At 41.2% G+C, this 14579-nt stretch overlaps 1 protein-coding gene across 1 annotated transcript in view; it reads right to left on the bottom strand.

The window, feature by feature from the left end:
* The window catches only part of hcn4 (hyperpolarization activated cyclic nucleotide-gated potassium channel 4), a 494535-nt gene extending 480752 nt beyond the window's left edge, over positions 1-13783 (bottom strand). The window contains exon 1 of the mRNA XM_073025811.1: positions 12991-13783. Coding sequence (XP_072881912.1) covers positions 12991-13721 — 731 coding nt within the window. The 5' untranslated portion in view covers positions 13722-13783. The remainder of the gene's footprint in view (positions 1-12990) is intronic.
* Positions 13784-14579: the final 796 nt, after the last annotated feature.

Here is a 14579-nt window from a genome sequence, read left to right as displayed (position 1 = left end):
GAGCATATATCTGTGAGCTTCTGGATGCTATGCCTATCTAGTTCCTCGTGTTTGTAGTTCAAAGTTCGGCATGTTGTGCATTTGGCGATGCTCTTTTGCCCGGTCTGTTGAGCTACTGTCACTTTTCTGTCAGCTTGAAGCAGTGTAACCATTCTCCTCTGTCCTCTCCTATTAACAAGGTGTTTTGCCCACAGAACTGCCACTTACTGGATTTTTTTAACTCTACGGTGTGATGCGCATGAAAATCAGAGGGAGTCAATAGTTTCTGAAATACTCAAACCACCCATGGTCAAAGTCGCTTCCCCTATTCTGATGTTTGGTCTAAACAACAAATGAACCTCTTGACCATGTGTGCATGCTTTTATGCATTGAGTAGCTGCCACGTGATTGATTACATATTTGCATTAACGAGCAGGTATACAGGTGTACATAATAAAGTGGCCACTGAATGTATATTTTTCAACTAATCAGTTTTGAAATTCAGGAATTAACAGCTTGAAATTTTGGTGGGGGGGGGGGTGCAGAAGTTCTCATTTAAAGAAGTAAAAATGACCAGAAAGAACAGTAATGTGCAGGGCGATGGACTGCGAACAGAGGAATGAGACTAATCTAAGGCCCATTTCTGGCCAGCATGAAATCATTAAAATATTGGCTTCCTTCTGCATCATAAACATCTAAGATTCTGTGGCAGAAATATTTCACTGACTGTTAAACAGTTTGGATTGTCCTAAGGGCCTGAAAGTTACTTTTCATCAGCTATCACATTAAGAATTCACATTAATTATGTAGGAGATAAAGTCAACTCATTAGTAGCAAGTAAAATATTAATTGTCTCATAGTTAGACTTCTGTAAACAAGAATTTGCACAACATGTCGATCCAATCCTCTGTGTGTAAATTAGAAGACTTTAGATGGGAATGCTTAACTGGTGCAGCAGAATTGTAGGCGAAAGGACTGGTCCATTTATTTTTTCTGTTCTCACTACGTAGTAGTTAAAAAGGTAATTGATTCATCGTGCAGTGTTCTTCCAATTAACTTGTACCCTGAGAGAGGTGCAAGATGGAAGTTGAGTCCTCCTCAATTGCAAAGATTCTATAGAGTTATAAAGTTATTTTGTACTACAGCACGGTCCATCTAGTACACGCCGAACTATTATTCTGCCTAGACCCATCGAGGAATAGCCTTCCATAACCCTCCCATTCATGTACTATCCACATTTCTCTTATAAGTTGAAATCAAAACCGTGCCCACCACTTCCACTGGCAGTTCATTCCACACCCTCACCACCCTCAGATATCCTGTTGAAGCTCCTTCTCAGGTTCTCCTTAAGTATTTCACCTTTCATCCTTGCCTATGGCCTAAATTTCTAGTGTCACCCAACCTCAGTAGAAAAAGCCTTTTTGCAATTACCCTATCACTACCCCTCATAAGTATACAGTATTTTAATACCATTTTTATGCTTTTGCAGCTCAAGCTGGTAAAACCTGAGGCATGGGCATAGCCAAACACACTCATTTCTCAATTGCTAGCAACTTTTGTGCTATTTTAGTGGTGTTTAGTATTGTAGCTTTCTGGACATTTACATAAAAATGCTGTGTAGGACTAATTATTTAATGCTATTGTGTAGTAATTTTGGGATGCCATGAGTTGTGGACAATACAACAGGGACATATTCCATAGTCTTTCAATTTCCTCTTTTAATTCTGCATATTTCTGGTGTTTTTCAATTATTGATTTCTGTATATTGTGTGTGTTTGGAACAGCTATATCTATTAGGTAAGCTGTTCTTGATTGTTTATCCTGTAATATATTATTTTGGATTGTCCTATCTGTAACAATGGATCAGTCATAGTATAATTTATAGGACTCTGACTCTGAAACAGGATCAGCCTTGTATTTAAGGTAAGGTATTGGCATCTTTTATGTGTTTGCATTTTAAAACAATATTTTGGTGAATTGATTGTGCCTGTGTAAGTAATCAGATTGAGTTAAACTGCTACAATATCCTGTAATCCTTCCCTCAGTTCCTCCGTCCCTGCTGCATCTGCTCTCAGGATGATGCTTCATTCCCTAACTAAGGAGATGTCATCCTCCTTAGGGAAAGTGGTTCCCCTTCCTCCACCATGAATGCTGCCCTCAAATACATCTCTTCCATTTCACACATATCTGCCCTCACCCCATCCTCCCACAACCCACCAACAATAGGGTTCCTCTTGTCCTCACCTACCACCCCACCAGCCTCTGCGTCCAGCACATAATTCTCCATAATTTCCATCATCTTCAAAGGGATCCCACCACCAAGTATATCTTTCCTTCCCCACCCCATCCCCAAATTTCTGCTTTCCGCAGGGATCGGTCCCTACGTGACACCCTTGTCTATTCATCCCTCCCCACTGTTCTCCCTCCTGGCACTTAGCCTTGTAAATAGAACAAGTGCTACACCTCCTCACTCACTACCATTCAGGACCCTAATCACTCCTTTCAGGTGAGGTAACACTTCACCTGTGAGTCTGTTGGGGTCATCTACTGGACCTGGTGCTCCCAGTGTGGCTTCATGTATATTAGTGAAGCCTGACATAGATTGGGAGACCTCTTTGCTGAGCAACTCTGTCCTGTCTGCCAGAAAAAGTGGAATCACCCAGTGGCTTCCCATTCCTATTCCAACATCTACTGCTGTGCTGAGGCTGTACTCAAGTCGGAGGAGCAATATATTCCATCTGGGTAGCCTGTGACCTGTTGGCATGAATATTGATTTCTCAAACTTCTGGCAATGTCCCCCCTTCACCCATTCCCTTTTCCCATGTCCCTCTCTCATCTTATCTTCTTACCAGCCCATCACCTTCCCGTGGTGTTCCTCTCCCTTCCTTTCTTCCATGGCCTTCTGTCCTCTCCTATCAGGTTCTCCCTTCTCCAGCCCTTTATCTCTTTCACCAATCAACCTCCCAGCTCTTTACTTCACCCCCTCTGCTCTCTTGATTTCACCTATCCTCTAAGATTTATTCCTCCCCTCCCCCCACCTTTTTATTCCAACTTCTAATCTTTTTTCTCCAGTCCTGATAAAGTGTCTCAGCCCTAAGTGTTGGCTGTTTACTCTTTTCCATAGATGCTGCCTGGTCTGCTGAGTTCCTCCAGCATTTTGTGTGTGTTCCAGTATCTGCAGATTTTCTTTTGTCTGTAATGTGTTAAATTATTTCTTGTTTCTCTCGACATTTTCTGTATTTATGATCTTGAAGTTGCTGGTCTATTATTATGCAATTTTGATCATTTTTTTTGTATTTACCAACTGGTCCTCTCTTGACACAAGGAACCTCTCTGTTTCTGAGAAGAGGTCTCGAATTCTGAACCAGGCATTTGGTGCTTCCTTGTCAACATCTAGTCTTCTCAGATCATGGGGATGTCTCCCATGGAGGGTCATGCTCTTTCATTGGTTAACTTTTTTTCTTCTATAGCGATAATTTCATTTTTCTGGGTTATGCTTTTATTTAAGTTTAGTGGTGTGTACTTCTTATCAGAATTGCATACACTCACATAGAGTGCTGAATCCTGTTTTCATTGATGAAAATATACCCTTAAAAGTTTTATCTGACTGTTGCATAATTTTTTAATGTCTGTTATTCCTCTTACTTCTTCTGTCCTAGGTAGTGTTAATCTAAATGTGTTGAGTGTACGTCGTGATTTCTAAAATTTGTCCTTTCAGTTGTTATTTTCCTTTGAAAATTTTCCAGGCCAGTTTTGCAGCAAGATATTATGTGAATAAATAGTGTTTATTGCCTTTGTTATATTTTTACCATTGAGGTCTGTTTGGCAGATTTTCTTAAATCTTGAAGTAAATTCTTCAAATGTCTGCCCTTTATCTACTTTCTTTGCTTGCTGATATCCCAGATACTTACATATATGTTTCATATTCATCCATCAGTTGTACTGTGTCCTGCAGCTCTGTTTTGTATTCCATGAGATCTATTACTCTTCTTTTTGTTTAATGTTCTGCACTTACCTAGTCCAAAGTTTATATTCATATCTTTAGAGAAAAGTTCTAGTATGTGAATAATTGCTTTAGCTTTACTGATGAAAGAGTATATAATTTGAAATCATCCATGTATGGAAGGTGTGTCAAGGTGTAATTCATTTGATTATCTCTGATTTGATATCCTATTTTCATCCAATTCAGTAAATTAGAGGGTGGGTTTAAAGCAAGACAAAACCATAGTGAGCTTAGAGAGTGTCCCTGAAAATGCCTCTGTTTATTTTGATAATGGTGTTTGTTCTTATGTGGTTGCTAACAAATGATAGCACGCCAATACTTCATCAGATGTTGCAGGAATTTCACAAATATTGGGTGCAGTTTATATATAATAAGAACCTCTATTAACCATGAGTGCAGGACAGAATCAAATGCTTTTTGGTAGTCAATACAACATGAAAGATTTCTACTCTTCCACTGGGCTTGATTTAGGATTACAGAATCCATTATCAGTTGTTCCTTACAGCCCCTTATGGCACCCTTTCTGCTCCTCTGTAAGTATAATCCAAGTGAGCAGTGATTAGTTGTGAGAAACGTGATATTACAATTTTATATATAGTTTGTAAACAAGTAATAGGATGATATTTTGATGGGTCATTTGTGATATCTCCTTTAGGTAAGAGATATGTTTTAACTTCTGTCAAAAATTCATTCTTTTTTTCAGGATTTTAAGAAAATTGTTGATATATATTAACAGGTACAGATGAAGGCAATTAGTTGAAATACCAATAATTACAAATATTATTACTGCTAGTACTTTTCCAGTTGTGGGTATTTTTATAAGCACTTTGAGCATATCCATTGTAACATCAGGTGTCTGCATATCTTCAATTGTGTGAGTGCATTCTTTTTCCTCCCTAATCCAGCTTGCTTCATAATTGTGCATCATCCTTCTGACCAGATATTAGACCAAGAGTGCATTATCTCTGTTTTTGTTGGTGACATTTTAGTGCATCGAATTCAGTTTCAATGTCCTGTATAAACCTTTTTCATTGTTCCTGAACTGATAGCTTGGTTTTCTTCGTCTGGCACAGTTCACATATCTATTTAGTCTGGCTTTGTATGCACCAAGCTTTTGTTTTAGTGTATCGATAAATTCTGCAATGCTTTTATTAGGATGATCATTTCTTGTATGGACCTTATATTTTCTTAGTATTTCGTTAGCTTTTCTCTTAATTGTTGTTATTATTATTATTATTATTATTATTATTATGACTACTACTACTGTAGATACTTGTAAGTGATTCCCAACTGCTAGCAGGAAACCTGAATACCGTGATCCTATCTTGGGCATGAAGTGACACACAGAGAACATTTGGGAGGTGGGTAGGAATGCACAGGAAATAAGCTGTGCATTGCAAGCAAGTATTCTGATCTAGGAGACTTCTGCAAAAGACACCCAGCTTTATGCTTCCCTATTAGCTCTCTCTTTTAAACTTACAACCTCAAAAGTTTTTTTTTTCTGTTGGAAACTCTGGATCTGGGGGGGGAACACTGGGTCAACCATTTAAGTTGGGGAGGTTGTGGAATTTTATACCATAGTTTTTGGAACTGTCTAACGAAAAGTGCTGTAAGAATGGGTTCAGCCAGTAAGACAGAGGTGAGGAGAATATTTTTTACACGTAAGGCTGCAAATCTCCTGAGGATAATGGGTTCTCAGTTTACTGTCTCAATAAAGGAATAACAGGTCAGGTAACTGAGAGAACATAACAATGACAATGAGAAGGCCAGGGTGAGGGGGAAGGGGGAGGGCATGAAGCATAAACACGAGAGGTTCTGCAGGTGCTGGAAATCTTTAGCAACATACACAAAATGCTGGAAGAACATGGCAAGTCAGGCAGCATCTATGGAGGGTCTTGCTTGAACTATTTATCACCCTCTATTGGTGCTGCCTGTCCTGCAGAATTCCTCCAGCGTTTTGTGCTTGTTGTTGGGCTTGAAGAATCTAGCTTCAAATCGCCGTTTTAAAACTTCAATTTAATGAAGTTAATGTTGTCCCAGATTTTCAGTCGCAGTTTCAGATATTGTTCTATAACTCCAGAGAGTAATATTGTGGTTAGGTTTTAGACTTGTAATAATGTGGAGACAGACTTTCAAATCTCACCATAGTAGTTGAAGATTTGGTGTTCAGCTAATTGAATACGTTTTGGGATTCATAATAAGGATGATGTGACTATTTTAAAAAAACACTTGGTTTATTAATACCTTCAGGGTCTAGTAAGGAAATCAGTTCTCAGTCTACGCCTACCTGCAAAGTGTAAGTCTTTTATTTGACATGTTACATGGCCAAATAGTCAGGGATGGACGGGCTTAGACAGCAAAGCACACATCTTGAAACAGAATAAGAAAAAGAGTGACATTTCTGTTAGATACAGGGAAATATAACTACTTATACACAAAACCCATCAATCTAAATTTCCACATCAACAAAAGCATCCCTTAGATATGTTATCAATCATGATATGTTATTTGTTCAGTGTCACAAGTTATACCCCAAGGTCTACCTTCTCTGTTGCTTTACTTTCACACATTATGGACTACAAATGGGCTAAAATGCCATCATAATGCATCTGTTCCAACCATTTCACAGTTCCGCAAATGATATTTATCTCAGTCAGTGCTGCTACTGCTGGGGATTGAAATAAACAAGTGGAAAGAATTCATACTGTTTATAACAGTTTCAATGTCCTCTAAACAAACACCAGAGGATACCTATCTACCAATTTAAAACACACAGGACAGCAAAAACAGATAAAGTGTGATAAGTATAACGACAGAGAGCAACCTCTTGTTGCCAGCCAGTGGAAGTTTATGGGTCTTTCTTTAAGTACAAATGCACCAAGTGCTCTCTGTGTGTCAGCAATATGAGATGATCTTGATGATAATAACACACACAAAATGCTGAAGGAACTCAGCAGGTCAGTCAGCATCTATGGAGAGGAATAAACAGTCAACGTTCCAGGCAGAGACTCTCAGGTCAAAATGTCAACTGTTTATTCCTCTCCATAGATGCTGTCCGACCTGCTGATTTTCTCCAGCAGAGTGAGTGTGTGTGTGTGTGTGTGTGTGTGTGTGTGTGTGTGTGTGTGTGTGTGTGTGTGTGTGTGTGTGTGTGTGTGTGTGTGTGTGTGTGTGTGTGTGTGTGTGTGTGTGTGTGTGTGTTGCTGTGGATTTTGAGCATCTGCAGAATCTCTTGCATCTTGTTGATAGCAACTTGCAAATATGTACCAGTTTAAATTGTTGAATTATTGAAATGCTTCTCAGAAGCATTATCAAACAAAGACTCACATTGATTAGGTCTGATAATCTTGATCAAACATTATCTTGATCTAATGTAAGTTCTAGAACTAAAGGGATTGGGGTCAGGATGTAGGGAAAAGTTCTGATCAGTTTGGAAAATAAGAAAATAATCTTAAAAATCATCATCCTGCCCAATGTACATCAATGAGCGGAGGTGGAACTGGTGATACAACACAATTTAGACAGTGGGATGACCTCATGTTAACAGAAAGTGAAAAGAGGGAGATTTATTGACAAGCATTTCAAAAGCATAATGAAGTTTCACCGGCAGACATGACCAGCCAGGTCAGTCAGATGATATTACAAAAGAGGAAATAAGCAGTTTTAGTGGTGGCACTAATGTGTGCTTGAATGTTCAGTCAGTTTTAAATTTGACAGATATAGCCACATTATCAGGTGGACTATAATTACAATTTCTCAGCAAAGGAGTTTTCCATCTTCAAATGTACATCTGCACAGGGAGACAGAACATACAAAATACTTGGAAGCCCTCTTTATTGATCAGGTTCAGCTGACACAAGGTCAAATGTTGGCCTGTGTTTCTTCACTGCTTATAAAACTACGTAATGCAAGGAAGCCGAAAGCAAAGACACCTTGACACAAATGCAGATATCTCTCCTCCTAAACTTGATTACTTTTTTGTATTATTGCATTGGTGATATAAGTTTTCAAGAATGACAAAGGAAAGGAAGCTTTATGGAAAAAAATCTACTGCACTTCACAGTTCTTACAATTAGAACAAGTACAGTCTGCATTGAATAACTTTCTGTGAAGGTGTGGTTCCAGACTTATTCTTCCCTGTAGGTATTCTAGTGCTGAAAAATGAGGACAATTATTGTTACCCATGTTAAAATGTTCTAAGAAAAATATTGTACCAGAACCTACCTAAAACTTAAGAATGAACTGTTAAAATTAATTATAAACTGTGGGTCATTTTCATATTGTGAAATAGTCTTACACTGCCTTATAAGGTATCATTAAAACTTTAAAAATTAAGTGGTATTTTGGGAGGTTTCTCTGTTTAAATATAGATAAGACATCCCTGATTCATTGTGTGCTGATCTCATCCAGAGTAGGAGTTGTCCTGCTTTCCTTACCAATGCTTCTTGGCTCACAAGTGGAAAACTGACCAATATTCCCACTTGTCCAGAAGTTTTGCAGATGCTGGGCAAGGAGAAGGTGAAGTAACAGACAAGAAGCCAGAGGAACTCAGCAGATCAGACAGCATCTGTGGAGGTAAATGGACAGCTTGAGACCCTTCATCTGAACTAATCTTTTATTAGTCGAGGCATTGAGTTCAAAAGTCAGGAAGTTACAATGCAGCTTTATAAAACTCTAGCTGGGCTGCATCTGCGGTATTATATACAGTTATGGTCACGCAATAATACGAAGGATGTCAAGAGTTTGACAAGGATGCAGGAGAGAGATACCAGGAAGCTGCCTGGATTAGACAGCATGTGCTGCAATGAAAGACAAACTTGGGATGTTTTCTCTGGAGCGGCAAAAGTTGAGGGGAAATCTGATAGAGGTTTGTAAGATTTTGAGAGGCATAGATGGAGTAGACAGTCAGTATCTTTTCCCTAGGGTTGAAATGTCTAATGCCAAAGGGCATGCTTTTGAGGTGAGTGGGGTTAAGTTCAAAGGAGATGTGATGTGAATGTTTTTTTACACAGAGAGTAATGGGTTTCTGGAATGTATTGGCTGGGATGGTGGTTGGCAGAGACATTAGGGACTTCTAAGAGACATTTAGATACACAAATGAATGGGAGAAAAATGGAAGGATATGGATGTTGTGCTGACAGAAGGAATTAGTTTAGTTGGGCGTTTGATCATTAATTTAGTTTGGCTCAATATTGTGGGCCGAAGGGCCTGTTCCTGTGTTGTACTGCTCTATGTTCTATGGTCATCACCATGCTGAGTTCCTCCAGCATCTTGCTTGTTTCTTCAGATTCCAGCATCTGCAGTCTCCAGTGTCTCCAAAGACAGGGTGGAGTTCTGCATCTCTAAAAGAACTCCCTTCATCTTCTTTACAGGGCTGGTTTTTATTTTCACCTGAGAGGGCTGGTAACATCTCCAAAAGCACAGCACTCTCTCAATACCACAATGAACTGAGAACAAACACTCAATAGCAGGTTTATTAGGAACACCTGTAACCTGCTCATTAATACAAATATCCAATCAGCCAATCATGTGGCAGCAACTCAATGCATAAAACCATGGATATGGTGCTTAAGAGGTTCCACTGTTGTTTAGACCAAACATCAAAATGTGGAAGAAATGTGATCTTCGAGACTTTGACCATGGAATGATTGTTGGTGCCATATGGGGTAGTTTGAGTATCTCAGGTACTGCAAACCTCCTGGGATTTTTGCACACAACAGTCTTTAGAGTTTACAGAGAATGGTGCAAAAAAAACCAAACAAAAGCGTCCAGTGAGTGAAGGTTCTGTGAGCAAAAATGCCTTGTTAATGAAGGAGGTCAGAAGAGACTAGCCAGACTGCTGCTTCATACTAACAGGAAGGCAATGGTAACTCAATAAATCATGCATTGCATCAGTGGTATGTAGAAGAGGATCTCTGAATGCACAACACTCTACTGAAGACCTTCCATTCACATGTTCAAAATAAGTGAACTAAAAGTGTTTCTCACTTACATCAATGAAACCACGGTGCTTCCCACATACTATACCCTGTGGTTTGTTAAACATGAAGAGGAGGTGATGCAATGTACCACACTGAAATTGTCTGTGACTCATTAAACCACAGACTAGCTCTACAATCAATGTGATTCAGGTTTAATCAGCCTGGTTGAAAAAAATGATACACTCTTACACCAAGAGCTGTCACAACACATTCCTAAACTGCTTGCACTTGTTGACATACAGCAGGCTGGTTTAAACTTTAAGAACCCACAACAGCATTTGCAGTAACTTGTAAACAGATTGAAATTATGACAACTCAGTACTGAGTTATGTATAAACAATAAGGTAAAACGTGAATTAGACAGCAGAAACAGAAACAGATTTTGAGACTTTGCTGATCATAGTTCCAAATTATATTTCATTTTTTCAGGTCAAATTCCTTAATTGAAATCCTGGAGAAACAATTATTTAATTGTTACTCCTTAACATTGCATTACCTACAGACTCTTTTATAGAATCACTCAGAACATACCTTGACTACATGATCCAGTATATTTACCTAACACCAGAGTGAAAAACAAAAGTATGTTCTATCCAGTCTTAAAACAACACAGTTCAAGGTATTCTCTAATTGCATTGGAACTATTTCAAAGAAAAGTTTTTGACATTAGTCCAGAGACTATGGAAAGTATTGAGGGGTGATGGGCGGTGTAAATACAAGAAGAACCAGCTTCCACTCAGCCTTGTGCTGGCATGGACTTACGCCCTCCTGTTAGCCCAGCCTTCCATTCCTTATATTGATCCTCACTTATCTGCTAGGGTCTACTTTTTATCTCCTTCCTCCCACAGTTCATGGTGTTGCCAAGGCCCTTCTGGTGAAGTTACTGAAACAACTGCCTTTTCCGTGGTTCACGTCCAACCACAACGATTCATAGATGCATTGTGTAAATTTTAGCAACTAGTAGACTGGTCTATTCTTCACTGTCTTCCAGGAACTTAGCGGGTCAAACGGCATCATGAAGAGGAAGGGATGGTCGACGTCTCGGGATGAGGCCCTGCATCTAGGCTAGTTGGCCCCCGCTTGGGCCGGTGAGCTCTTCCAGCTGTTTGTCTTTTGCTCCAGATTCCAGCATGTGCAGTCTGTTGTGTCCCGTCCCGCCTTCTAAAGTGTATTTCAAATGCCTCACTCTCGACTGAAATGTTGACAATTGTTTTATTCCATTGCATTACCAGACCAATGTCATTTCGTTAAGAAGTGTGACATGGTAAGCCTAACGCATTGCGTAGGGTGTTAGACATCGCCAATTTATAAACTCGACTCTTACCAAATAGTTATGTATTTAAAATATAAGGAAAGAGATAATTCATAAATGGATTAAAGTGTCTGCAAAAACAGTAGATATTAATTTCACCTGGAAGTATTGAGCTTATATGTCGATATGCGGCAGTGTTATTTCGGGACTGTACACAATAAAGGTGATGGTGAAGATGGAATCTCATCTCAGGGTTCAGGTGACAGCCTATAAATTATTGACACATTGCCATCGCAGCTTATCATATCATCTGAACACATGCACAAGGTTAAAGTCCTGTAATTGCTGTTATACACCCATCAGTACTAATGACGACGAAATCTGCACATTAATTATAAGTTACAGCGCCGGGCAAAACCCTCTTCCGCAGCCGTCTGTGGGGAAGAAGCAAGCAAGGTTTGTTTCCGCGAGAACTTTACGAAGAGATCATCAACGAGAAATTAAGCTATCCTACAAAACGGCAAGTGAGGGTGTCGGATTTCCCTTGTTAAAATCCGATTGTGGTGTTGGAGAATTTATATTCTACAAAACAGTACAGATCTTTACATGTTTAATCTGCGATTTCCCCCATGTCAGATAATTTGTACTTTGCACATCAAGCATCATTACTATATCCATCGATGGAGAGCAACTTTCCTCCCTCTGTTCTACGGGGAACTTTGTTACTGAACGCTGGTCTGGCGGCTGTTGCTGCGAGCAATGTGTTAACTTTCCTTTGCAAGATACAGTCCCAACAACCAATGTGGTTTTCAGAACCAAGGATAACAGCTTCTTGTCAACAGAACTTAAAGTCATCGTAATAGGCTGTCAACCTGCGAAGTCTTGTTTCTCTGGCTTATAACTCGTCCTTCACGCTCTCCCTCACTCCTCCACACCTTATTTTAGCTTTAGTTGCGCGTTAGAAGAAGGTGCTATCGGCAATGAAGAGCCTGTTCAAACTCACACAGAGGCTCACTGACAACAGTTCGGAATGGGTAATCGTTCTGGATGGAGCTGCTCCCGAGGACCGCTTCTCCCTCTTAGCTTTCGCCCCATATGCTTTTCCTTCTAATTCAATGGAAGGATGTCATAACGAAGTGTGTAAATATTAAACTATATTTTGCAACGAGACATGGCGTTAGAGCTACCAGCATAGGGTTCGGAAACAGTCACAGAGAGTTTTAAAACAGACTATTAAAACACTTGCAACTCATGCGGTGCTAAACTCTAACATCTTTTAAAAGTTTGACCACAAATGATCCAAATTGCCCTATATACAAACACACAAAAGATTTGCCGATGCAGTAAGGGGGAAAGAAACATCGTTTTTAAGATCTGATATGAAGAACGAGGTGTATATTTCTCTAGGAGACAATTACGTGTGGAATCCGCTGCGAACGCCGATCTAAATGTTGCTTAATTTTGCAATGAAAACCTAGTTTTGAGTTCCTAGTCGGGGTTAACAAAAAGGTTTTGGAAATTAATACTACATTAACTAATCTCCCCAAATTTATATTCCTGCGCTGCTAGGCAAGGTTTATTTTAGTACTACAGCACCAACCCGCTTACTTCAAACTTTACTGGAGTTCGGTGTTTTCCACCGAGAAGCCGTGAACGCGCAGAGAACTGCGGGGGAGAGGGTGGTTTTTGGCGTAAATTTACGGTAAGTGTTTTAAGTAATTTTAAGTCGTTGGTGTGGCAGTGCAGTAGGCATATAGGGAAACAATAATCGGTACCTGAAATCGCTGTAAGGATGAACAATCCAAAACCCCGCCGATTTGACGCGCTCCTGCTCCCTCTCCACAGCCTTCTGGCTCCCAAACATTCTCAGGGAAAACTTGTTAACTCCGGGCTGCAGCATTGCTCCGAACTGTCTTTGCATGAAGCCGGTTTGGCTGGCCCGCAAGTCGTCTTCCAGGAAGATCTGGTCGGTGCCGTCCGCTTTAAACAACGCCGACCTCTCCTCTTGCTCGGTCGCCGCCGCCGTCGGCTGCTTGCCGCCCGGTCGCCCGCTCTGTACCGAAGCTGACCCCGAGCTCGAGCCGTCCTCGCTGCCCGGGTTGGTGCCCTCGCTCGGAGTGGACTCCCCTTCACCGATCAGGCGCTTGCCCTCAGCCACATCGTCTTCGTGCAGTTGCCTGCTGCCGACGGAGGAGAGGCTTCCACGGAAACGCCGACAGTCCCCGTTGGAGCTGGTCTTGCCGAGCTTACTGACATCTGTTTCCACCGTCTTGCCTTCCCCTCCCTTGGCGTCCCCAGCCCACCTTGCGCCTCCCCCAGTAGGTGAGGGAAGTGGCTTCATCTTAATGCTCCTTCGGTTGGAATCACGGTCTCCGTCGCACTCCATCATGTTGTCTTTGGTTCCTATCTGCTGGGGGAGACTGTACAGCCTCTTCCGCATGGCAGGAGGCAACCTCTCCATCTCCCCTCCGGCGGGAACACCGAGCCTGCCCCTCTCCTCCAGCATCCCGAGTGCGTCTGCGGCCGGCGAGTCACGGGCATTTCCTCCAAGGTATCTGAATTACACGGCGCATTTCACCCCAGACACCGTGATGCACAGAGAGCAAATACAAGCATCACCCCCGCACTCACCCCTCCTCCTCCTCCTCCTCCTCCTTTCCCTTTATGGCAGAATTATTACCGCTTCTCTTCTTTAAACTTTTAAGGAGGCCGGTGGGGTGGGAGCGTCTCTCGTTCTCGAACCACTAGCGGACGGGTCCCCGAAGAGAAATTATATTTTTGCTAAGACATTAAAAACAGAGGGAAATAAAATCAAGAGACGTTTACCCTTTGGAGTTACATAGCAGACACAAAGCAGGTCACCAGTAGTCTAGGCACGGCTGCGCGCCGCTGTACCGCAATGATTAAACAGAGGAGAACGTTTCTTACAATCGAGACCGGTTTGCATCTTTTTTCTTAACGTCGCCTTTACTGAGCAAGAAAACACGATCCATGGGGTTGCTATAGGAGATACCCTCCCAATGTGTTAACCCGAGCAGGCATCTTTCCATCGGAGCTACGTATTTGCACGGTTAGTAAAACAGTTCTAACGCAGCTGAGAGCACACTTCCCAGGAATGAGAACCATCCTCCGAGGTACACAACTGTTGCTAACTTGAAGCGCAACTGTGGGCAGTGAAAACATTATTTTTCCACCAAGTGCCTGGAATTCGCTCTTCCTGTCATTGCTTCCCTTGCGATCGTCCGGGGGTCATTCTCCTTCGTTTTGAGCTCTGATTGAGTACAGTTTTTAGAAGGATGGGGTGGCCGAACGAGGATCTGAACAGCGGCCACGCCGCGTTCCGCATCGAACATGAAACGACCTC

The sequence above is a fragment of the Hemitrygon akajei genome, chromosome 21, assembly GCF_048418815.1.
Source record: "Hemitrygon akajei chromosome 21, sHemAka1.3, whole genome shotgun sequence".
NCBI classification, from domain to species: domain Eukaryota; kingdom Metazoa; phylum Chordata; class Chondrichthyes; order Myliobatiformes; family Dasyatidae; genus Hemitrygon; species Hemitrygon akajei.
This window is presented reverse-complemented; position numbering and strand designations above follow the sequence as displayed.